We start from the raw sequence: 24,863 nt of genomic DNA, 5'->3' as shown, positions 1-24,863 counted from the left end.
TTTAAACAAACTTTAAACTGAAAGTTGACAGATTGGAAATGTTTATTTTGGACTGCTAATTAGGGAGGGGCAGAGCCCCAAAGCCCTATAGGGGAAACTGCCCCTGTATATGGGGTCCTGGGGCAAACAGAGCACTGCAGCACTGGACAAAACATTCATGGCGTAAAGGGCACAGGGTGCAATCAGCGACTGCTACGGATGAGGACAAGCACATTTATACGGATTCAAAGAGCGCACTGCAGCAGGGCAAACACTCACATGGGATTCTAGTGCAAACCGTGCACTGCAAGAGGCAAGGATATTCATGGAATGCGCGCTGCAAGACACACACTGCAGCAAGAGGTGGACAATCAAGGGGTAAATGGAGCAAGGAGTGCAGTGGATAAGGTGATACCAATCATGGGTACCTAGTGCGAGGAGTGAACCCTAGAAGACTGTGCCCACCTGGGATGCTGGTGTAAGGAGTGCAAGACAGAACACTCGTGGGATAAGGGTCAGGGGCACACTGCAGCCTGTGAGGACATTCATAGGGCTACCTGGTGTAAGCAGTACACTGCCATGGCATACTGGTGCAAACAGCGCATTGCAGGAGGTGAGAACGATGGCCTTAGTACTCATCGTAAGTAGCATGCTGCAGAAGTGCTGGCACTCAGATGGATACTGGTACACTGCAGCAGGTCCAACATAATCGATGGAAGAACTACCGGATTTAGGAAATAACCCTGCGTATACATTAAGCAATTCAAACATGATAGGCAGTTAAACCATTATTATCTCTCCTCTCCACAGTGAAAAATCAGGCTTGGAGAAAATAGTTTATCTTTGAGGGAGGAATATAGGCGGACATCACCTGGGCACACAGGAGCAACCCTTGTGCACACACAACTGGTGACACCTGGGCACATAGCAGCAACGTCTTGCACGCACGACTGGTAACTTTCCTAAGCAAACAGCAGAGACTACTCCCATACTTGGCTATAAAGACTATTATGAACAAAGCGGCAACTCATTCCACATGGTCTGTATGACTCCTGAGCACCCACAAGCAGCCACTCGAACACACGGCTAGTAAGGCTCTTGGGCACACACAACAGCAATGATTCACACACACTGCTGGCAACACTGCAGCAACCACCTGCACACAGCCAGTAAGACTCTCTCTGTGGCAACCACTTGCACACACAGCTAGTAAGACTCTGACCGCGGCAACCACCAGCACACACAGCCAGTAAGACGCTAACCACAGCAACCACATGCACACACAGCCAGTAAGACTCACCGCAGCAACCACGCGCACACAAAGCCAGTAAGACTCTCACCGCAACAACCAAACACACACAGCCACTAAGAATCGGACCGCTGCAACCACTTGCACACACAGCCAGTAAGACTCACTGCAGCAATCACGCACACACACAGCCAATAAGACTCACCGCAGTAACCACGTGCATACACAGCCAGTAAGAGTTACCTCAGCAACCATGCGCGCACACACAGCCAGTAAGACTCTCACCGCAGCAACCAGGTGCACACACAGCCAGTAAGAGTTACCGCAGCAACCATGCGCACACACAGCCAGTAAGACCCTCACCGCAGCAACCACTCGCCCAGATAGCCAGTAAGACTCACCACAACCACACGCACACACAGCCAGTAAGAATCACCGCAGCAACCACGGGCACACAAAGCCAGTAAGACCCTCGCCATAGCAACCACGCGCCCAGACAGCCAGTAAGACTCACCGTAGCAACCACGCACACACACAGCCAGTAAGACTCACCACAGCAACCACGCGCCCAGACAGCCAGCAAGACTCACAACAGCAACCACATGCACACACAACCAGTAAGATTCACAGCAGCAACCACGCACACACAGCCAGTAAGACTCTCACTGCAGCAACCACGTGCATACACAGCCCGTAAGACTCTGACCGCGGCAACCACCTGCACACACAGCCAGTAAGACTGACGGCGGCAACCAGCTGCACACACAGCCAGTAAGACTCACTGCAGCAACCATGTGCACACACAGCCAGTAAGATTCTCACCGCAGCAACCACGCGCAAAGCCAGTAAGAGTCTCACCGCACCAACCACGCGCACACAAAGCCAGTAAGACTCACCGCAGCAACCACACAAACACAGCCACTGAGATTCGTACCGCTGCAACCACTTGCACACACAGCCAGTAAGACACTCACCGCAGCAACCACGCGCACACACAGCCAGTGAGACTCTCACCGCAGCAACCATGTGCATACACAGCCAGTAAGAGTTACCGCAGCAACCACGTGCGCGCACACACAGCCAGTAAAAAACTCACTGCAGCAACAACGTGCACACACAGCCAGTAAGAGTTACCGCAGCAATCACACACACACACAGCCAGTAAGACTCACCGCAGCTAGCACACGCACACAAAGCCAGTAAGACCCTCACCGCAGCAACCACGCGCCCAGACAGCCAGTAAGATTCACGGCAACCAGGCGCCCAGACAGCCAGTAAGACTCACCGCAACAACCACGTGCACACAAAGCCAGTAAGACCCTCACCGCAGCAACCACGAGCCCAGACAGCCAGTAAGACTCACCGCAGCAACCACGCACACATATAGCCAGTAAGAACCCTCACCGCAGCAACCACGCACTCAGACAGCCAGCAAGACTCACAACAGCAACCACATGTACACACAGCCAGTAAGACTCTCACAGCAGCAACCACGCACACCCAGCCAGTAAGACTCTCACTGCAGCAACTACATGCATACATAGCAAGTAAGACTCACTGCAGCAACCACGCGCACACAAAGCGAGTAAGACTCATTGCAGCAACCACGCGCACACAAAGCCAGTAAGACCCTCACCGCAGCAACCACTCGCCCAGATAGCCAGTAAGACTCACCACAACCACACGCACACACAGCCAGTAAGAATCACCGCAGCAACCACGGGCACACAAAGCCAGTAAGACCCTCGCCATAGCAACCATGCGCCCAGACAGCCAGTAAGACTCACCGCAGCAACCACGCACACACACAGCCAGTAAGACTCACCACAGCAACCACGCGCAGACAGCCAGCAAGACTCACAACAGCAACCACATGTACACACAGCCAGTAAGACTCTCACAGCAGCAACCACGCATACCCAGCCAGTAAGACTCTCACTGCAGCAACTACATGCATACATAGCAAGTAAGACTCACTGCAGCAACCACGCGCACACAAAGCCAGTAAGACTCATTGCAGCAACCACGCGCACACAAAGCCAGTAAGACTCAGTGCAGCAACTACGTGCACACAGCCAGTAAGACTCACAGCAGCAACCATGCGCGCACACACAGCCAGTAAGAACCACTGCAACAACCACATGCATACACAGCCAGTACAACTCACCACAGCAACCACGCGCGCGCACACAGCCAGTAAGTCTCACCACAGCAACCACATGCACACGAAGCCAGTAAGACTCACTGCAGCAACTACGTGCGCACACAGCCAGTAAGACTCACCGCAGCAACCACGTACATACACAGCCAGTAAGACTCACTGCAACAACTATGCACACACACAGCCAGTTAGACTCTCACCGGACCAACCACGTGCATACACAGACAGTAAGATTCTCATTGCAGCAACCACGTGCACACAAAGCCAGTAAGACTCTCACTGGAGCAACCACGTCCATGCACAGCCAGTACGACTCACCGCACCAACCACGTGCACACACAGTCAGTAAGACTCACCACCGGCAACCGCACGCAAACACAGCCAGTAGGACTCTCACTGGAGCAACCACGTCCATACACAGCTAGTACGACTCACCGCAGCAACCACGCGCACACACAGCCAGTAAGACTCTCACTGCAGCAACCACGTGCATACACAGCCAGTGAGACTCACCGCAGCAACCACAAGCACACACAGCCAATAAGACTCTCACTGCAGCAACCACGCGCACACAAAGCCAGTAAGACTCACTGCAGCAACCATGCACACACACAGCCACTAAGTTTCGGACTGCAGCAACCACTAGCACACACAGCCAGTAAGACTCACTGCAGCAACCACGTGCACACACATCCAGTATGAGTTACTGCAGCAACCACACGCACACTCAGCCAGTAAGACTCACCGCAGCAGCCACACACAAATGAAGCAGGATGTAGCCTTAAGGCTAGAGCGGTCGCCCTCGATTCTGGGGAACCGGGTTCGAGTCTTGGCAACGACTCAACATCCTGTGATTCTGGGCAAATCACTTAATCTCCCTGTGCCTAACAAAAATGAATGTGTCCTTCTGTAATGAAACTGGTGGTATGTAAAGCGCTCTGATACCCGATGTCTCGGTTCCAGTTCGCACTATATAAAACTCTAAAATAAAAAAATAAAAAATAGTAAGACTTTCACCGCAGCAACCACCCACCCAGACAGCCAGTAAGACTCACCGCAGCAACTACGCGCACCCACAGCCAGTAAGACTCTCACCGGAGCAACCACGCGCGCACACAGCCAGTAAGACTCTCACTACAGCAGCCACGTGCATACACAGCCAGTAAAACTCACCGCAGCAACCACACGCACACACAGCCAGTAGGACTCTTGGGCAGCTAGAAGCAACCCCTCTCGCACACAGGTGATATAACTGCTGAGCAAATAGCAACCCCCGCACACATGACCATTAAGACTAGTGGGCAGACAGCAGTGCCCCTTGCACACAGCTGGTAAGGCTCCTGAGCACACAGTAGCAATCCTTCATGAACATTGTAAATGTAAATGTAAATGTAGGTGTATTTATATAGCGCAACCTGTCACCCAAAGGGCATCCTGGCGCTTGCCTAGGGAACCCGTCCTGGTATTCCCCTGTGAGAGGCCCCGGCAGTAAATACCTGAGCAAGACTCTCACCGCAGCAAACCACGCGCACAGGCCGGTAAGACATCAGAGCACACGGCGGCAAACCCTTGTGCACACGGTTAGTAAGACCACTGAGCACCCAGCACTGACCCCACATGCACAGCCAGTATAAGACTTGAGCACCAAGCCACAAGCCCCCCACACCCCCTCCTCTTGTTAGCTGGCACTACCTTGGTTACAATCAATCACATTGCAGAATTCGCGCACGTTGTTCTTGTTGATCTCAGCCTGTTTCCGCTCAATAAACGCCATTATGCGCCGGTCAATCTGTAAGGAAAATACAGAAGATGAATACAAGAGTGGGTACCATCGGGAGGAAGGCAAAGCATCCTTGCAGGAGTTCGAGAAAGAAAGTGTGTGTGGGCAAGTTCAACCCATGGTACAATCCATTCAATCCTCATAGTATTGATAAAACCTGTCAGAACCAAATACAATCTTTGTGAGGACTGCGGACTATGAGGACCAGTACCCATAGTGTTTTAGTTACTTTCGAGCAAACATATGCAGATAAATGTGCTTCAGTCCACTTTACTATAATTTACTCAGGACCATTGGAAATTATGCGATTGTGCGGCTGCTACATTTTTTGTACAATTATAGATTTGCTGCATTTGCAAAATAAGCCATAATCTGCGACATAATCTGTCAATTATAACAAAAAATATTTTAGTTTCTACCTCAAACGGTTAAAAAGTTACTACAAACACAGCAACATGTCTTGCTGCGCAGTGGAAGACCTTTTGCAAAGGGTGACTGGTCAAATTGTTGTTTATTGCTATATTTGAGTGTACCAATGAGGACCATTGAGTTGGGTAACAATAAACATCTGTAATTTAACGCCAAGCTACCCTTCTGGGTGAATGTGCACTTTGCAAATACACGACATTATGTTACTAATAAGGTATGACCAATGCCCAGACAGTGTTAAAAAGGATGCAATATTGTCCAAAAATGTGGTGTATTACAGTTCGGGCTGGACTGTTCCCATGAGGCACAGGGTCAGACTGATTTGCATATGGCCATTGTCTGACCTAGGGTGGTGTGGAGTGCAAAAAAACGATGGATTTAGGCCCAGATCTCTGTACTAGGGTGAATGTATGACATTGTTCTGAATTCTGTCCATTAACTGTGTTTTTTGCATTTGTCACCCCGAATGGGATGGGTATGCTCAGACGTGAGTCCCATGCTCTCCACACCACTGGATTCAAGCTATCCTGGCTGAAGACGGCCGATAGCCAGAAACCGGTCCTAGGATGCTTGAATCCGGTCCAGGAAAGACATGGCTTGGCAGTTAGGACTGGACTGTTCCCACGAGACATAGGGTCAGACTGATTTGCATATAGCCATATCTGAACTGGGGTGGCAGAGTGGGCTAAAGAACGGTGATGGATTAAACCCAGATCTTTTGACTGGGTGTGAGTGTTTGATTGATTCAGATGCTCCGTCCATCACCACCCCCTTTTGTACCGCTTTTGGCTGCCATAAGTGTGGCAGGGTATGCTCAGACGTGAGTCCCTTGCTCACTTTGCCACTGGATTCAAGCAAGCCGGGCTGAAGACGTCTGGAATGCCAGAAACCGGTCCTCGGAAGCTTGTTTCCGGTCCAGGGAAGACATGGCTTGGCAGTTAGGACTGGACTGTTCCCACGAGACACAGGGTCAGACTGATTTGCATATGGCCATTGTCTGACCTAGGGTGGTGTGGAGTGCAAAAAAACGATGGATTTAGGCCCAGATCTCTGTACTGGGGTGAATGTATGACATTGTTCTGCATTCGGTCAATCAATTGTTGTTTTTGCATTTGCAAATACACAACATTGTTACTAATAAGTTTTGATCAATGCCCAGACAGTGTTAAAAAGGATGCAATTTTGTCCAAAAATGTGGCGTATTACGCAGCTTAATTTGTTTTTTCTTGCCACATAATTTGGCTCTACCATGAAGTATTATTCCAGTGGCCCTAAACTAAATGTACCCCAATATCAAAGTGCATGTGGAGTTGGAATGGCAAATACACACTCGATTTTGATCAGTGGACAGTCCTGGATACAGGGATGACATTGTGATTGAGAATGAGTTTTTTTCTAGACAGATACATAATCTTCAAAAGGTAAAGAACCCATACAGAAGGGGGTATTTGTGCATGTAGCTAACAGAGAGAAAGCGTACAAGACGTATTTGCGGAGGAGACCACATCTACCAAAGGGTCATGTTCTACTTGCTCTGAGCTGCAGGGGCTGAGGCTGACCCAATTAATTACACCCTTAAGGCAACATAGCAGCAACTGTCTGCTAACAATACAATTCTGTACTTACTGTTGACCCTGTTGTCACCCTCTGACACTGCCTTTAAAGGCCAGCTGTTCATACTTTAGTTCGAGCAGGATCGAATTTTTGGTGAATGTTCGTTATTTGGACTAATGTTTTTACAAGCACATTACTAAAACTCTCTTCAACCTTCATTGATGCTACTAAGGGGTAGAACCGAGTCCCCCCTCACACCACCGCATGCCACAATAGAAGCGGAAAGTGTATGCAGGACTGTGAATCACCCTGCTCCTAACTTGCCTGTCTGACCAGGCCCTGGATCCTGCTGTTAACTGGAGGTGTGCCATGATTTATACAGATGTCTTGACAGCAGTGCCATAGGCTCTGCAGGAAGGGGGTGAACTGTGAGTGTACCCCAATAATTCTTGAGGACATGGGGAGATGAGAGGATTGGTGGCTGGTGATGCCAGGAATAGCACAAAGGCCTTTTTGCCTCTAATGTTGCAGAGGAGTATGCCTCCAAGCATTCTTCATGGAAATCCCTTGGTCGCCCCCCCCCCCCCAACCGTGGTGTGTATTTTACTCTCATGAGGTGTGGTCTTAATGTTCACTGCCCTCATTTTCTGCGTGTAAATTAATGAAAGAGATACTGCTCTGATTGGAAATAGTTTGAGTGTAATTAACTGTGTTGTCAAGTATATAAGTCACTAACACTGTACCGCTTCCTGGAGCAAGCCTGGACTACTCATTCCCTGCTACCTCTGCAGAGGAAGTGTACAAAGCAAGTAACTTGATTGTCCAGCTGGACTACAGCAGGCCCCGGGACACAAGAGTGGTCAAGGGGGAGGTGGTCATCTCTAGGTACCATGCTTCACTGACCTCTGCTTTCTGCGCCTTGATCTGGACCACCTCTTGATCGAAGCGAAGAGACGCACCCCTGGCACCACTCATTCCTGGAGGCCCAGCGGCTGCCGATTCCTCACTGGTCTCCGTCCTGCTCCCCTCTGTGGTCTCTGCCTTCTTTGGAGAGGGCTCATTGTTGTCTCCTGTGCTCCATTCCATGGTGCCGCCCCCATCAGTAAGATCACAGGATACTCTCTTGCAACTCTCAGTGTTGCTTTCGATCGTAGCTTCTGCACTCCTGGCAGAGGCATCTCTAAAGTTTCTTTTGCTGGCATCATCAAGACACTCCAAGGAATCCCTCATGTTGGAAGGTCCAGGTGGTATTTTCTCCTCAGACTCTGTGCCTCCTCCTTCTGTAGCACGGCCTTCCATGACATGCGTTCCGCTGGCACCTTCTGCAGCACACGTCATAGCGTCTTGCTCACCACAGGGACTAACATGTACCTGCTCATTAATCTTGGTGCTCTTTCTCTCTGTGGTCCCTGCACTCTTTGCAGAATCATTCTCCAAAGTAGTTTTGCCGACATCGTCAGCAGGGCACTTCGTGTCGATTTGCATGTCAGTAGGTTCTGAGGGTACTTTCTCATGAATCTCTGCCCTTCTGGTCGAGGAATCCTCAGAGTCTGTTCTGCTGGCATCTTCAGCAGGGCACCCAAAGGCATCCTTCCTGTCTTCATGCCCTGGGGACGCAGCCTTGCTTCTTTCCATGACTTCTGCACTCTTTCCAGAACCAACCTCACTCTCTGGTCTGCTGCAATCTTCAGCAGGGCACTCAATAGGGACACTTCGAGCTGTACACACAGAAAATGTTTCCTCTAGATCTTCTGGCTTCCTTCCTTGTATGTTTTCTTCACTCTCCGCACACAAATCTGTTCTGTGAGAACCTTCAGCAAGAGACTTTGTGGGGTCACTCCCATCTGCAGGGCTGCGGAGCCCTCCATCAGGAGTCTCGCCCCCGTTTCCTTCTGTGGGTTCTGCGCTTTTTACACAGGGATCGCCATGGGTTGTTCTGCGGACATCTTCAACAGGACACGCCTCTTCCCCGTTTACAAAAGCCTTAAGTTTATCTAAAAAGGACTGAACAGATAAGACAGGAGATTAATCATCTTCAAATGTCATCTCAGAAAGCTTCAATAAAAGTATTAAACTCCATCAGTTAGCAGAAGAACAACCCACCTCAAGAACACCACAGAAGCCCCCAGAGCACAACTAACACAATGAAGAGCCAGCCAATGGCCATGGCACAGTGACAGCAAAGACTGCTTCCTACAACTGTAACAGAGCCAGAGACTAGCAGAGAGACCTCCATCATGAAGAGCCAGCCAATGACAGCAAAGACTGCTTCCTACAACTGTAACAGAGCCAGAGACTAGCAGAGCTCCATCTTGAAGAGCCAGCCAATGACAGCAAAGACTGCTTCCTACAACTGTAACAGAGCCAGAGACTAGCAGAGAGAACTCCATCATGAAGAGCCAGCCAATGACAGCAAAGACTGCTTCCTACAACTGTAACAGAGCCAGAGACTAGCAGAGCTCCATCTTGAAGAGCCAGCCAATGACAGCAAAGACTGCTTCCTACAACTGTAACAGAGCCAGCTACTAGCAGAGAGAACTCCATCATGAAGAGCCAGCCAATGACAGCAAAGACTGCTTCCTACAACTGTAACAGAGCCAGAGACTAGCAGAGAGACCTCCATCATGAAGAGCCAGCCAATGACAGGAAAGACTGCTACCTACAACTGTAACAGAGCCAGAGAATAGCAGAGAGACCTCCATCATGAAGAGCCAACCAATGACAGCAAAGACTGCTTCCTACAACTGTAACAGAGCCAGAGACTAGCAGAGAACTCTATCATGAAGAGCCAGCCAATGACAGCAAAGACTGCTTCCTACAACTGTAACAGAACCAGAGACTAGCAGAGAGACCTCCATCATGAAGAGCCAGCCAATGACAGCAAAGACTGCTTCCTACAACTGTAACAGAGCCAGAGACTAACAGAGAGAACTCCATCATGAAGAGCCAGCCAGCCAATGACAGCAAAGACTGCTTCCTACAACTGTAACAGGGCCAGCTACTAGCAGAGAGAACTCCATCATGAAGAGCCAGCCAATGACAGCAAAGACTGCTTCCTACAACTGTAACAGAGCCAGAGACTAGCAGAGAGAACTCCATCATGAAGAGCCAGCCAATGACAGCAAAGACTGCTTCCTACAACTGTAACAGAGCCAGCTACTAGCAGAGAGAACGCCATCATGAAGAGCCAGCCAATGACAGCAAAGACTGTTTCCTACAACTGTAACAGAGACAGCGACCAGCAGAGAGACCTCCATCATGAAGAGCCAGCCAATGACAGCAAAGACTGCTTCCTACAACTGTAACAGAACCAGAGACTAGCAGAGAGACCTCCATCATGAAGAGCCAGCCAATGACAGCAAAGACTGCTTCCTACAACTGTAACAGAGCCAGAGACTAGCAGAGAGAACTCCATCATGAAGAGCCAGCCAATGACAGCAAAGACTGCTTCCTACAACTGTAACAGAGCCAGAGACTAGCAGAGAGACCTCCATCATGAAGAGCCAGTCAATGACAGCAAAGATGGCTTCCTACAACTGTAACAGAGCCAGAGAGTAGCTGAGAGAACGCCATCATGAAGAGCCAGCCAATGACAGCAAAGACTGCTTCCTACAACTGTAACAGAGCCAGAGACTAGCAGAGAGACCTCCATCATGAAGAGCCAGCCAATGACAGCAAAGACTGCTTCCTACAACTGTAACAGGGCCAGCTACTAGCAGAGAGAACTCCATCATGAAGAGCCAGCCAATGACAGCAAAGACTGCTTACTACAACTGTAACAGGGCCAGCTACTAGCAGAGAGAACTCCATCATGAAGAGCCAGCCAATGACAGCAAAGACTGTTTCCTACAACTGTAACAGAGCCAGAGACTAGCAGAGAGACCTCCATCATGAAGAGCCAGCCAATGACAGCAAAGACTGCTTCCTACAACTGTAACAGAGCCAGAGACTAGCAGAGAGACCTCCATCATGAAGAGCCAGCCAATGACAGCAAAGACTGCTTCCTACAACTGTAACAGAGCCAGAGACTAGCAGAGAGAACTCCATCATGAAGAGCCAGCCAATGACAGCAAAGACTGCTTCCTACAACTGTAACAGAGCCAGAGACTAGCAGAGAGACCTCCATCATGAAGAGCCAGCCAATGACAGCAAAGACTGCTTCCTACAACTGTAACAGAGCCAGAGACTAGCAGAGAACTCTATCATGAAGAGCCAGCCAATGACAGCAAAGACTGCTTACTACAACTGTAACAGAGCCAGAGACTAGCAGAGCTCCATCTTGAAGAGCCAGCCAATGACAGCAAAGACTGCTTACTACAACTGTAACAGAGCCAGAGACTAGCAGAGAGACCTCCATCATGAAGAGCCAGTCAATGACAGCAAAGATGGCTTCCTACAACTGTAACAGAGCCAGAGAGTAGCTGAGAGAACGCCATCATGAAGAGCCAGCCAATGACAGCAAAGACTGCTTCCTACAACTGTAACAGAGCCAGAGACTAGCAGAGAGAACTCCATCATGAAGAGCCAGCCAATTACAGCAAAGACTGCTTCCTACAACTGTAATAGAGCCAGAGACTAGCAGAGAGAACTCCATCATGAAGAGCCAGCCAATTACAGCAAAGACTGCTTCCTACAACTGTAATAGAGCCAGAGACTAGCAGAGAGAACTCCATCATGAAGAGCCAGCCAATGACAGCAAAGACTGCTTCCTACAATTGTAACAGAGCCAGTGACTAGCAGAGAAAACTCCATCATGAAGAGCCAGCCAATGACAGCAAAGACTGCTTCCTACAACTGTAACAGAGCCAGAGAGTAGCAGAGCTCCATCTTGAAGAGCCAGCCAATGACAGCAAAGACTGCTTACTACAACTGTAACAGAGCCAGAGACTAGCAGAGAGACCTCCATCATGAAGAGCCAGCCAATGACAGCAAAGACTGCTTCCTACAACTGTAACAGAGCCAGAGACTAGCAGAGAGAACTCCATCATGAAGAGCCAGCCAATGACAGCAAAGACTGCTTCCTACAACTGTAACAGAGCCAGAGACTAGCAGAGAGACCTCCATCATGAAGAGCCAGCCAATGACAGCAAAGACTGCTTCCTACAACTGTAACAGAGCCAGAGACTAGCAGAGAACTCTATCATGAAGAGCCAGCCAATGACAGCAAAGACTGCTTACTACAACTGTAACAGAGCCAGAGACTAGCAGAGCTCCATCTTGAAGAGCCAGCCAATGACAGCAAAGACTGCTTACTACAACTGTAACAGAGCCAGAGACTAGCAGAGAGACCTCCATCATGAAGAGCCAGTCAATGACAGCAAAGATGGCTTCCTACAACTGTAACAGAGCCAGAGAGTAGCTGAGAGAACGCCATCATGAAGAGCCAGCCAATGACAGCAAAGACTGCTTCCTACAACTGTAACAGAGCCAGAGACTAGCAGAGAGAACTCCATCATGAAGAGCCAGCCAATTACAGCAAAGACTGCTTCCTACAACTGTAATAGAGCCAGAGACTAGCAGAGAGAACTCCATCATGAAGAGCCAGCCAATTACAGCAAAGACTGCTTCCTACAACTGTAATAGAGCCAGAGACTAGCAGAGAGAACTCCATCATGAAGAGCCAGCCAATGACAGCAAAGACTGCTTCCTACAATTGTAACAGAGCCAGTGACTAGCAGAGAAAACTCCATCATGAAGAGCCAGCCAATGACAGCAAAGACTGCTTCCTACAACTGTAACAGAGCCAGAGAGTAGCAGAGAGAACGCCATCATGAAGAGCCAGCCAATGACAGCAAAGACTGCTTCCTACAACTGTAACAGAGCCAGAGAGTAGCAGAGAGAACGCCATCATGAAGAGCCAGCCAATGACAGCAAAGACTGCTTCCTACAACTGTAACAGAGCCAGAGACTAGCAGAGACCTCCATCATGAAGAGCCAGCCAATGACAGGAAAGACTGCTATCTAAAACTGTAACAGAGCCAGAGAATAGCAGAGAGACCTCCATCATGAAGAGCCAACCAATGACAGCAAAGACTGCTTCCTACAACTGTAACAGAGCCAGAGACTAGCAGAGAGAACTCCATCATGAAGAGCCAGCCAGCCAATGACAGCAAAGACTGCTTCCTACAACTGTAACAGAGCCAGAGACTAGCAGAGAGAACTCCATCATGAAGAGCCAGCCAATGACAGCAAAGATGGCTTCCTACAACTGTAACAGATCCAGAGAGTAGCAGAGAAAACGCCATCATGAAGAGCCAGCCAATGACAGCAAAGACTGCTTCCTACAACTGTAACAGAGCCAGAGACTAGCAGAGAGACCTCCATCATGAAGAGCCAGCCAATGACAGCAAAGACTGCTTCCTACAACTGTAACAGAGCCAGCTACTAGCAGAGAGAACTCCATCATGAAGAGCCAGCCAATGACAGCAAAGACTGCTTACTACAACTGTAACAGAGCCAGAGACTAGCAGAGAGACCTCCATCATGAAGAGCCAGCCAATGACAGCAAAGATGGCTTCCTACAACTGTAACAGAGCCAGAGAGTAGCTGAGAGAACGCCATCATGAAGAGCCAGCCAATGACAGCAAAGACTGCTTCCTACAACTGTAACAGAGCCAGAGACTAGCAGAGAGAACTCCATCATGAAGAGCCAGCCAATGACAGCAAAGACTGCTTCCTACAACTGTAACAGAGTCAGAGACTAGCAGAGAGAACTCCATCATGAAGAGCCAGCCAATGACAGCAAAGACTGCTTCCTACAACTGTATCAGAGCCAGAGACTAGCAGAGAGACCTCCATCATGAAGAGCCAGCCAATGACAGCAAAGACTGCTTCCTACAACTGTAACAGAGCCAGAGACTAGCGGAGAGACCTCCATCATGAAGAGCCAGCCAATGACAGGAAAGACTACTACCTACAACTGTAACAGAGCCAGAGAATAGCAGAGAGACCTCCATCATGAAGAGCCAACCAATGACAGCAAAGACTGCTTCCTACAACTGTAACAGAGCCAGAGACTAGCAGAGAGAACTCCATCTTGAAGAGCCAGCCAATGACAGCAAAGACTGCTTCCTACAACTGTAACAGAGCCAGAGACTGGCAGAGAGAACTCCATCATGAATAGCCAGCCAATGACAGCAAAGACTGCTTCCTACAACTGTAACATAGCCAGAAACTAGCAGAGAGAACGCCTTCATGAAGAGCCAGCCAATGGCCATGGCACAGTGACAGCAAAAACTGCTTCCTACAACTGTAACAGAGCCAGAGACTAGCAGAGAGAACGCCATCATGAAGAGCCAGCCAATGACAGCAAAAACTGCTTCCTACAACTGTAACAGAGCCAGAGACTAGCAGAGAGAATGCCATCATGAAGAGCCAGCCAATGACAGCAAAGACTGCTTCCTACAACTGTAACAGAGCCAGAGACTAGCAGAGAGACCTCAATCATGAAGAGCCAGCCAATGACAGCAAAGACTGCTTCCTACAACTGTAACAGAGCCAGAGACTAGCAGAGAGAACTCCATCATGAAGAGCCAACCAATGACAACAAAGACTGCTTCCTACAACTGTAACAAAGCCAGAGAAAACGCCATCATGAAGAGCCAGCCAATGACAGCAAAGAATGCTTCCTACAACTGTAACAGAACCAGAGACTAGCAGAAAGAACTCCATCATGAAGAGCCAGCCAATAAAAGCAAAGACTGCTTCCTACAACTGTAACAGAGCCAGAGACTAGCAGAGAGACCTCCATCATGAAGAGCCAGCCAATGACAGCAAAGACTGCTTCCTACAACTGTAACAGAGCCAGAGACTAGCAGAGATAACTCCATCATGAAGAGCCAGCCAATGACAGCAAAGACTGCTTCCTACAACTGTAACAGAGCCAGAGACTAGCAGAGACCTCCATCATGAAGAGCCAGCCAATGACAGCAAAGACTGCTTCCTACAACTGTAACAGAGCCAGAGACTAGCAGAGAACTCTATCATGAAGAGCCAGCCAATGACAGCAAAGACTGCTTCCTACAACTGTAACAGAGCCAGAGACTAGCAGAGGGACCTCCATCATGAAGAGCCAGCCAATGACAGCAAAGACTGCTTCCTACAACTGTATCAGAGCCAGAGACTAGCAGAGAGACCTCCATCATGAAGAGCCAGCCAATGACAGCAAAGACTGCTTCCTACAACTGTAACAGAGCCAGAGACTAGCAGAGAGACCTCCATCATGAAGAGCCAGCCAATGACAGCAAAGACTGCTTCCTACAACTGTAACAGAGCCAGAGACTAGCAGAGAGACCTCCATCATGAAGAGCCAACCAATGACAGCAAAGACTGCTTCCTACAACTGTAACAGAGCCAGAGACTAGCAGAGAGAACTCCATCATGAAAAGCCAGCCAATGACAGCAAAGATTGCTTCCTACAACTGTAACAGAGCCAGAGACTAGCAGAGAGAACTCCATCATGAAGAGCCAGCCAATGACAGCAAAGACTGCTTCCTACAACTGTAACAGAGCCAGAGACTAGCAGAGAGAACTCCATCATGAAGAGCCAGCCAGCCAATGACAGCAAAGACTGCTTCCTACAACTGTAACAGAGCCAGAGACTAGCAGAGAGAACTCCATCATGAAGAGCCAGCCAATGACAGCAAAGATGGCTTCCTACAACTGTAACAGATCCAGAGAGTAGCAGAGAAAACGCCATCATGAAGAGCCAGCCAATGACAGCAAAGACTGCTTCCTACAACTGTAACAGAGCCAGAGACTAGCAGAGAGACCTCCATCATGAAGAGCCAGCCAATGACAGCAAAGACTGCTTCCTACAACTGTAACAGAGCCAGCTACTAGCAGAGAGAACTCCATCATGAAGAGCCAGCCAATGACAGCAAAGACTGCTTACTACAACTGTAACAGAGCCAGAGACTAGCAGAGAGACCTCCATCATGAAGAGCCAGCCAATGACAGCAAAGATGGCTTCCTACAACTGTAACAGAGCCAGAGAGTAGCTGAGAGAACGCCATCATGAAGAGCCAGCCAATGACAGCAAAGACTGCTTCCTACAACTGTAACAGAGCCAGAGACTAGCAGAGAGAACTCCATCATGAAGAGCCAGCCAATGACAGCAAAGAATGCTTCCTACAACTGTAACAGAGTCAGAGACTAGCAGAGAGAACTCCATCATGAAGAGCCAGCCAATGACAGCAAAGACTGCTTCCTACAACTGTATCAGAGCCAGAGACTAGCAGAGAGACCTCCATCATGAAGAGCCAGCCAATGACAGCAAAGACTGCTTCCTACAACTGTAACAGAGCCAGAGACTAGCAGAGAGACCTCCATCATGAAGAGCCAGCCAATGACAGGAAAGACTGCTACCTACAACTGTAACAGAGCCAGAGAATAGCAGAGAGACCTCCATCATGAAGAGCCAACCAATGACAGCAAAGACTGCTTCCTACAACTGTAATATAGCCAGAGACTAGCAGAGAGAACTCCATCTTGAAGAGCCAGCCAATGACAGCAAAGACTGCTTCCTACAACTGTAACAGAGCCAGAAACTAGCAGAGAGACCTCCATCATGAAGAGCCAGCCAATGACAGCAAAGACTGCTTCCTACAACTGTAACAGAACCAGAGACTAGCAGAGAGAACGCCATCATGAAGAGCCAGCCAATGACAGCAAAGACTGCTTCCTACAACTGTAACAGAACCAGAGACTAGCAGAGAGAACGCCATCATGAAGAGCCAGCCAATGACAGCAAAGACTGCTTCCTACAACTGTAACAGAACCAGAGACTAGCAGAGAGAACGCCATCATGAAGAGCCAGCCAATGACAGCAAAGACTGCTTCCTACAACTGTAACAGAGCCAGAGACTAGCAGAGAGAACTCCATCATGAATAGCCAGCCAATGACAGCAAAGACTGCTTCCTACAACTGTAACATAGCCAGAAACTAGCAGAGAGAACGCCTTCATGAAGAGCCAGCCAATGGCCATGGCACAGTGACAGCAAAAACTGCTTCCTACAACTGTAACAGAGCCAGAGACTAGCAGAGAGAACGCCATCATGAAGAGCCAGCCAATGACAGCAAAGACTGCTTCCTACAACTGTAACAGAGCCAGAGACTAGCAGAGAGACCTCAATCATGAAGAGCCAGCCAATGACAGCAAAGACTGCTTCCTACAACTGTAATAGAGCCAGAGACTAGCAGAGAGAACTCCATCATGAAGAGCCAGCCAATGACAGCAAAGAATGCTTCCTACAACTGTAACAGAGCCAGAGACTAGCAGAGAGAACTCCATCATGAAGAGCCAGCCAATTACAGCAAAGACTGCTTCCTACAACTGTAACAGAGCCAGAGACTAGCAGAGAAAACTCCATCATGAAGAGCCAGCCAATGACAGCAAAGAATGCTTCCTACAACTGTAACAGAGCCAGAGACTAGCAGAGAGAACTCCATCATGAAGAGCCAGCCAATTACAGCAAAGACTGCTTCCTACAACTGTAATAGAGCCAGAGACTAGCAGAGAGAACTCCATCATGAAGAGCCAGCCAATGACAGCAAAGATGGCTTCCTACAACTGTAACAGAGCCAGAGAGTAGCAGAGAGAACGCCATCATGAAGAGCCAGCCAATGACAGCAAAGACTGTTTCCTACAACTGTAACAGAGCCAGCTACTAGCAGAGAGAACGCCATCATGAAGAGCCAGCCAATGACAGCAAAGACTGTTTCCTACAACTGTAACAGAGCCAGAAACTAGCAGAGAGAGCGCCATCATGAAGAGCCAATCAATGACAGCAAGGACTGCTTCCTACAACTGTAACAGAGACAGCGACCAGCAGAGAGACCTCCATCATGAAGAGCCAGTCAATGACAACAAAGGCTGCTTCCTACAACTGTAACAGAGCCAGAGACTAGCAGAGAGAACTCCATCATGAAGAGCCAGCCAGCCAATGACAGCAAAGACTGCTTCCTACAACTGTAACAGAACCAGAGACTAGCAGAGAGAACTCCATCATGAAGAGCCAGCCAATAAAAGCAAAGACTGCTTCCTACAACTGTAACAGAGCCAGAGACTAGCAGAGAGACCTCCATCATGAAGAGCCAGCCAATGACAGCAAAGACTGCTTCCTACAACTGTAACAGAGCCAGAGACTAGCAGAGAGAACGCCATCATGAAGAGCCAGCCAATGACAGCAAAGACTGTTTCCTACAACTGTAACAGAGCCAGAAACTAGCAGAGAGAGCGCCATCATGAAGAGCCAATCAATGACAGCAAAGACTGCTTCATACAACTGTATCAGAGCCAGAGACTAGCAGAGAGACCTCCATCATGAAGAGCCAGCCAATGACAGCAAAGACTGCTTCCTACAACTGTAACAGAGCCAGAGACTAGCAGAGAGACCTCCATCATGAAGAGCCAGCCAATGACAGGAAAGACTGCTACCTACAACTGTAACAGAGCCAGAGAATAGCAGAGAGACCTCCATCATGAAGAGCCAACCAATGACAGCAAAGACTGCTTCCTACAACTGTAACATAGCCAGAGACTAGCAGAGAGAACTCCATCTTGAAGAGCCAGCCAATGACAGCAAAGACTGCTTCCTACAACTGTAACATAGCCAGAGACTAGCAGAGAGACCTCCATCATGAAGAGCCAGCCAATGACAGCAAAGACTGCTTCCTACAACTGTAACAGAACCAGAGACTAGCAGAGAGAACGCCATCATGAAGAGCCAGCCAATGACAGCAAAGACTGCTTCCTACAACTGTAACAGAACCAGAGACTAGCAGAGAGAACGCCATCATGAAGAGCCAGCCAATGACAGCAAAGACTGCTTCCTACAACTGTAACAGAACCAGAGACTAGCAGAGAGAACGCCATCATGAAGAGCCAGCCAATGACAGCAAAGACTGCTTCCTACAACTGTAACAGAGCCAGAGACTAGCAGAGAGAACTCCATCTTGAAGAGCCAGCCAATGACAGCAAAGACTGCTTCCTACAACTGTAACAGAGCCAGAGACTAGCAGAGAGACCTCCATCATGAAGAGCCAGCCAATGACAGCAAAGACTGCTTCCTACAACTGTAATAGAGCCAGAGACTAGCAGAGAGAACTCCATCATGAAGAGCCAGCCAATGACAGCAAAGATGGCTTCCTACAACTGTAACAGAGCCAGAGAGTAGCAGAGAGAACGCCATCATGAAGAGCCAGCCAATGACAGCAAAGACTGTTTCCTACAACTGTAACAGAGCCAGCTACTAGCAGAGAGAACGCCATCATGAAGAGCCAGCCAATGACAGCAAAGACTGTTTCCTACAACTGTAACAGAGCCAGAAACTAGCAGAGAGAGCGCCATCATGAAGAGCCAATCAATGACAGCAAGGACTGCTTCCTACAACTGTAACAGAGACAGCGACCAGCAGAGAGACCTCCATCATGAAGAGCCAGTCAATGACAACAAAGGCTGCTTCCTACAACTGTAACAGAGCCAGAGACTAGCAGAGAGAACTCCATCATGAAGAGCCAGCCAGCCAATGACAGCAAAGACTGCTTCCTACAACTGTAACAGAACCAGAGACTAGCAGAGAGAACTCCATCATGAAGAGCCAGCCAATAAAAGCAAAGACTGCTTCCTACAACTGTAACAGAGCCAGAGACTAGCAGAGAGACCTCCATCATGAAGAGCCAGCCAATGACAGCAAAGACTGCTTCCTACAACTGTAACAGAGCCAGAGACTAGCAGAGAGAACGCCATCATGAAGAGCCAGCCAATGACAGCAAAGACTGTTTCCTACAACTGTAACAGAGCCAGAAACTAGCAGAGAGAGCGCCATCATGAAGAGCCAATCAATGACAGCAAAGACTGCTTCCTACAACTGTATCAGAGCCAGAGACTAGCAGAGAGACCTCCATCATGAAGAGCCAGCCAATGACAGCAAAGACTGCTTCCTACAACTGTAACAGAGCCAGAGACTAGCAGAGAGACCTCCATCATGAAGAGCCAACCAATGACAGCAAAGACTGCTTCCTACAACTGTAACAGAGCCAGAGACTAGCAGAGAGACCTCCATCATGAAGAGCCAGCCAATGACAGGAAAGACTGCTACCTACAACTGTAACAGAGCCAGAGAATAGCAGAGAGACCTCCATCATGAAGAGCCAACCAATGACAGCAAAGACTGCTTCCTACAACTGTAACATAGCCAGAGACTAGCAGAGAGAACTCCATCTTGAAGAGCCAGCCAATGACAGCAAAGACTGCTTCCTACAACTGTAACATAGCCAGAGACTAGCAGAGAGACCTCCATCATGAAGAGCCAGCCAATGACAGCAAAGACTGCTTCCTACAACTGTAACAGAACCAGAGACTAGCAGAGAGAACGCCATCATGAAGAGCCAGCCAATGACAGCAAAGACTGCTTCCTACAACTGTAACAGAACCAGAGACTAGCAGAGAGAACGCCATCATGAAGAGCCAGCCAATGACAGCAAAGACTGCTTCCTACAACTGTAACAGAACCAGAGACTAGCAGAGAGAACGCCATCATGAAGAGCCAGCCAATGACAGCAAAGACTGCTTCCTACAACTGTAACAGAGCCAGAGACTAGCAGAGAGAACTCCATCTTGAAGAGCCAGCCAATGACAGCAAAGACTGCTTCCTACAACTGTAACAGAGCCAGAGACTGGCAGAGAGAACTCCATCATGAATAGCCAGCCAATGACAGCAAAGACTGCTTCCTACAACTGTAACATAGCCAGAAACTAGCAGAGAGAACGCCTTCATGAAGAGCCAGCCAATGGCCATGGCACAGTGACAGCAAAAACTGCTTCCTACAACTGTAACAGAGCCAGAGACTAGCAGAGAGAACGCCATCATGAAGAGCCAGCCAATGACAGCAAAGACTGCTTCCTACAACTGTAACAGAGCCAGAGACTAGCAGAGAGACCTCAATCATGAAGAGCCAGCCAATGACAGCAAAGACTGCTTCCTACAACTGTAACAGAGCCAGAGACTAGCAGAGAACTCTATCATGAAGAGCCAGCCAATGACAGCAAAGAATGCTTCCTAGAACTGTAACAGAGCCAGAGACTAGCAGAGAAAACTCCATCATGAAGAGCCAGCCAATGACAGCAAAGAATGCTTCCTACAACTGTAACAGAGCCAGAGACTAGCAGAGAGAACTCCATCATGAAGAGCCAGCCAATTACAGCAAAGACTGCTTCCTACAACTGTAATAGAGCCAGAGACTAGCAGAGAGAACTCCATCATGAAGAGCCAGCCAATGACAGCAAAGATGGCTTCCTACAACTGTAACAGAGCCAGAGAGTAGCAGAGAGAACGCCATCATGAAGAGCCAGCCAATGACAGCAAAGACTGTTTCCTACAACTGTAACAGAGCCAGCTACTAGCAGAGAGAACGCCATCATGAAGAGCCAGCCAATGACAGCAAAGACTGTTTCCTACAACTGTAACAGAGCCAGAAACTAGCAGAGAGAGCGCCATCATGAAGAGCCAATCAATGACAGCAAGGACTGCTTCCTACAACTGTAACAGAGACAGCGACCAGCAGAGAGACCTCCATCATGAAGAGCCAGTCAATGACAACAAAGGCTGCTTCCTACAACTGTAACAGAGCCAGAGACTAGCAGAGAGAACTCCATCATGAAGAGCCAGCCAGCCAATGACAGCAAAGACTGCTTCCTACAATTGTAACAGAACCAGAGACTAGCAGAGAGAACTCCATCATGAAGAGCCAGCCAATGACAGCAAAGACTGCTTCCTACAACTGTAACAGAGCCAGAGACTAGCAGAGAGACCTCCATCATGAAGAGCCAGCCAATGACAGCAAAGACTGCTTCCTACAACTGTAACAGAGCCAGCTACTAGCAGAGAGAACTCCATCATGAAGAGCCAGCCAATGACAGCAAAGACTGCTTCCTACAACTGTAACAGAGCCAGAGACTAGCAGAGAAAACTCCATCATGAAGAGCCAGCCAATGACAGCAAAGAATGCTTCCTAGAACTGTAACAGAGCCAGAGACTAGCAGAGAGAACTCAATCATGAAGAGCCAGCCAATTACAGCAAAGACTGCTTCCTACAACTGTAATAGAGCCAGAGACTAGCAGAGAGAACTCCATCATGAAGAGCCAGCCAATGACAGCAAAGATGGCTTCCTACAACTGTAACAGAGCCAGAGAGTAGCAGAGAGAACGCCATCATGAAGAGCCAGCCAATGACAGCAAAGACTGTTTCCTACAACTGTAACAGAGCCAGAAACTAGCAGAGAGAGCGCCATCATGAAGAGCCAATCAATGACAGCAAAGACTGCTTCCTACAACTGTAACAGAGACAGCGACCAGCAGAGAGACCTCCATCATGAAGAGCCAGTCAATGACAACAAAGGCTGCTTCCTACAACTGTAACAGAGCCAGAGACTAGCAGAGAGAACTCCATCATGAAGAGCCAGCCAATGACAGCAAAAACTGCTTCCTACAACTGTAACAGAGCCAGAGACTAGCAGAGAGACCTCCATCATGAAGAGCCAGCCAATGACAGCAAAAACTGCTTCCTACAACTGTAACAGAGCCAGAGACTAGCAGAGAGAACTCCATCATGAAGAGCCAGCCAATGACAGCAAAAACTGCTTCCTACAACTGTAACAGAGCCAGAGACTAGCAGAGAGACCTCCATCATGAAGAGCCAGCCAATGACAGCAAAAACTGCTTCCTACAACTGTAACAGAGCCAGAGACTAGCAGAGAGAACTCCATCATGAAGAGCCAGCCAATGACAGCAAAAACTGCTTCCTACAACTGTAACAGAGCCAGAGACTAGCAGAGAGACCTCCATCATGAAGAGCCAGCCAATGACAGCAAAAACTGCTTCCTACAACTGTAACAGAGCCAGAGACTAGCAGAGAGAACTCCATCATGAAGAGCCAGCCAATGACAGCAAAGACTGCTTCCTACAACTGTAACAGAGCCAGAGACTAGCAGAGAGACCTCCATCATGAAGAGCCAGCCAATGACAACAAAGACTGCTTCCTACAACTGTAACAAAGCCAGAGAAAACGCCATCACGAAGAGCCAGCCAATGACAGCAAAGACTGCTTCCTACAACTGCTAAAACAGAGCTAGAGACTAGCAGAGAACTCTATCATGAAGAGCCAGCCAATGACAGCAAAGACTGCTTCCTACAACTGTATCAGAGCCAGAGACTAGCAGAGAGACCTCCATCATGAAGAGCCAGCCAATGACAGCAAAGACTGCTTCCTACAACTGTAACAGAGCCAGAGACTAGCAGAGAGAACTCCATCATGAAGAGCCAACCAATGACAACAAAGACTGCTTCCTACAACTGTAACAGAGCCAGAGACTAGCAGAGAGAACTCCATCATGAAGAGCCAACCAATGACAACAAAGACTGCTTCCTACAACTGTAACAAAGCCAGAGAATAGCAGAGAGACCTCCATCATGAAGAGCCAGTCAATGACAAAGGCTGCTTCCTACAACTGTAACAGAGACAGCGACCAGCAGAGAGACCTCCATCATGAAGAGCCAGTCAATGACAAAGGCTGCTTCCTACAACTGTAACAGAGACAGAGACTAGCAGAGAGAACTCCATCATGAAGAGCCAGCCAGCCAATGACAGCAAAGACTGCTTCCTACAACTGTAACAGAACCAGAGACTAGCAGAGAGAACTCCATCATGAAGAGCCAGCCAATGACAGCAAAGACTGCTTCCTACAACTGTAACAGAGCCAGAGACTAGCAGAGACCTCCATCATGAAGAGCCAGCCAATGACAGCAAAGACTGCTTCCTACAACTGTAACAGAGCCAGCTACTAGCAGAGAGAACTCCATCATGAAGAGCCAGCCAATGACAGCAAAGACTGCTTCCTACAACTGTAACAGAGCCTGAGACTAACAGAGACCTCCATCTTGAAGAGCCAGCCAATAACAGCAAAGACTGCTTCCTACAACTGTAACAGAGCCAGAGACTAGCAGAGAGACCTCCATCATGAAGCGTCAGCAGGTCTGTGCCTTACAGATCGGTCATGATGTGAACTTTACACTTACATTTTCAAAGCAAAAAAGTAGCAGGTCAGCTGCTGTTCCTTTCAGCAAAGAAAAGCCTGACTTGTTGCCTCATCAGAAAACATTAAGAAGCAGTCATATCCGAAAGATGAAGCATAAACGAAAGGTAACATTAAAAAGCGTTACATTTATCATCAACCAATAGCACTGGAAGTGACATCATTGGATCTCCCTTCGTCCACCTACACAGAAAATGACATTATTTAATTTATCATCATCCATCTGTACAGCAATTGACCTTACGGGTATTCCCACCAAAACAGCCTTTAAAAGAATAAGCCAAGCAAGAGAAATTCATTACCCACCAGCACAGGAAGTGACATCACTGGATCTCCAATCATCCATCTACACAGAAGGTAAAATCCCTAAATTTACCATCATCCATCTGGACAGGAAGTGAGCCGACTGGTTTTCCCATCAAAACTGTCTTTAAAAGAACAAGTCAACATCAGCCATCAGCACAGGAAATTACATCACGGCAACCCTCCCATGACCTACATAATGGCAGCTGCAACACGGACATGCAGCAGACACCCCTCCCCCCCCCCCCGTTGCACCTTTCCATGCCTGGACTACACCCAGCACCAGAAACTTTGGTCTGATTACCGCCCACCAAA

At 48.6% G+C, this 24,863-nt stretch overlaps 1 protein-coding gene across 1 annotated transcript in view; it reads right to left on the bottom strand.

Annotated features, from left to right (window-relative positions):
• Positions 1-24,863, bottom strand: part of MBIP (MAP3K12 binding inhibitory protein 1) — a 103,946-nt gene that overhangs the window by 34,753 nt on the left and 44,330 nt on the right. Inside the window, exons 3-4 of the mRNA XM_086936918.1 lie at positions 8,056-9,156; positions 5,082-5,178 (exon numbers count right to left, since the gene is read on the bottom strand). Of these exons, the coding sequence (XP_086793044.1) occupies positions 5,082-5,178; positions 8,056-9,156 (1,198 nt within the window). The remainder of the gene's footprint in view (positions 1-5,081; positions 5,179-8,055; positions 9,157-24,863) is intronic.

The sequence above is a fragment of the Lissotriton vulgaris genome, chromosome 9 (assembly GCF_964263255.1).
Source record: "Lissotriton vulgaris chromosome 9, aLisVul1.2, whole genome shotgun sequence".
Taxonomy (NCBI): domain Eukaryota; kingdom Metazoa; phylum Chordata; class Amphibia; order Caudata; family Salamandridae; genus Lissotriton; species Lissotriton vulgaris.
This window is presented reverse-complemented; position numbering and strand designations above follow the sequence as displayed.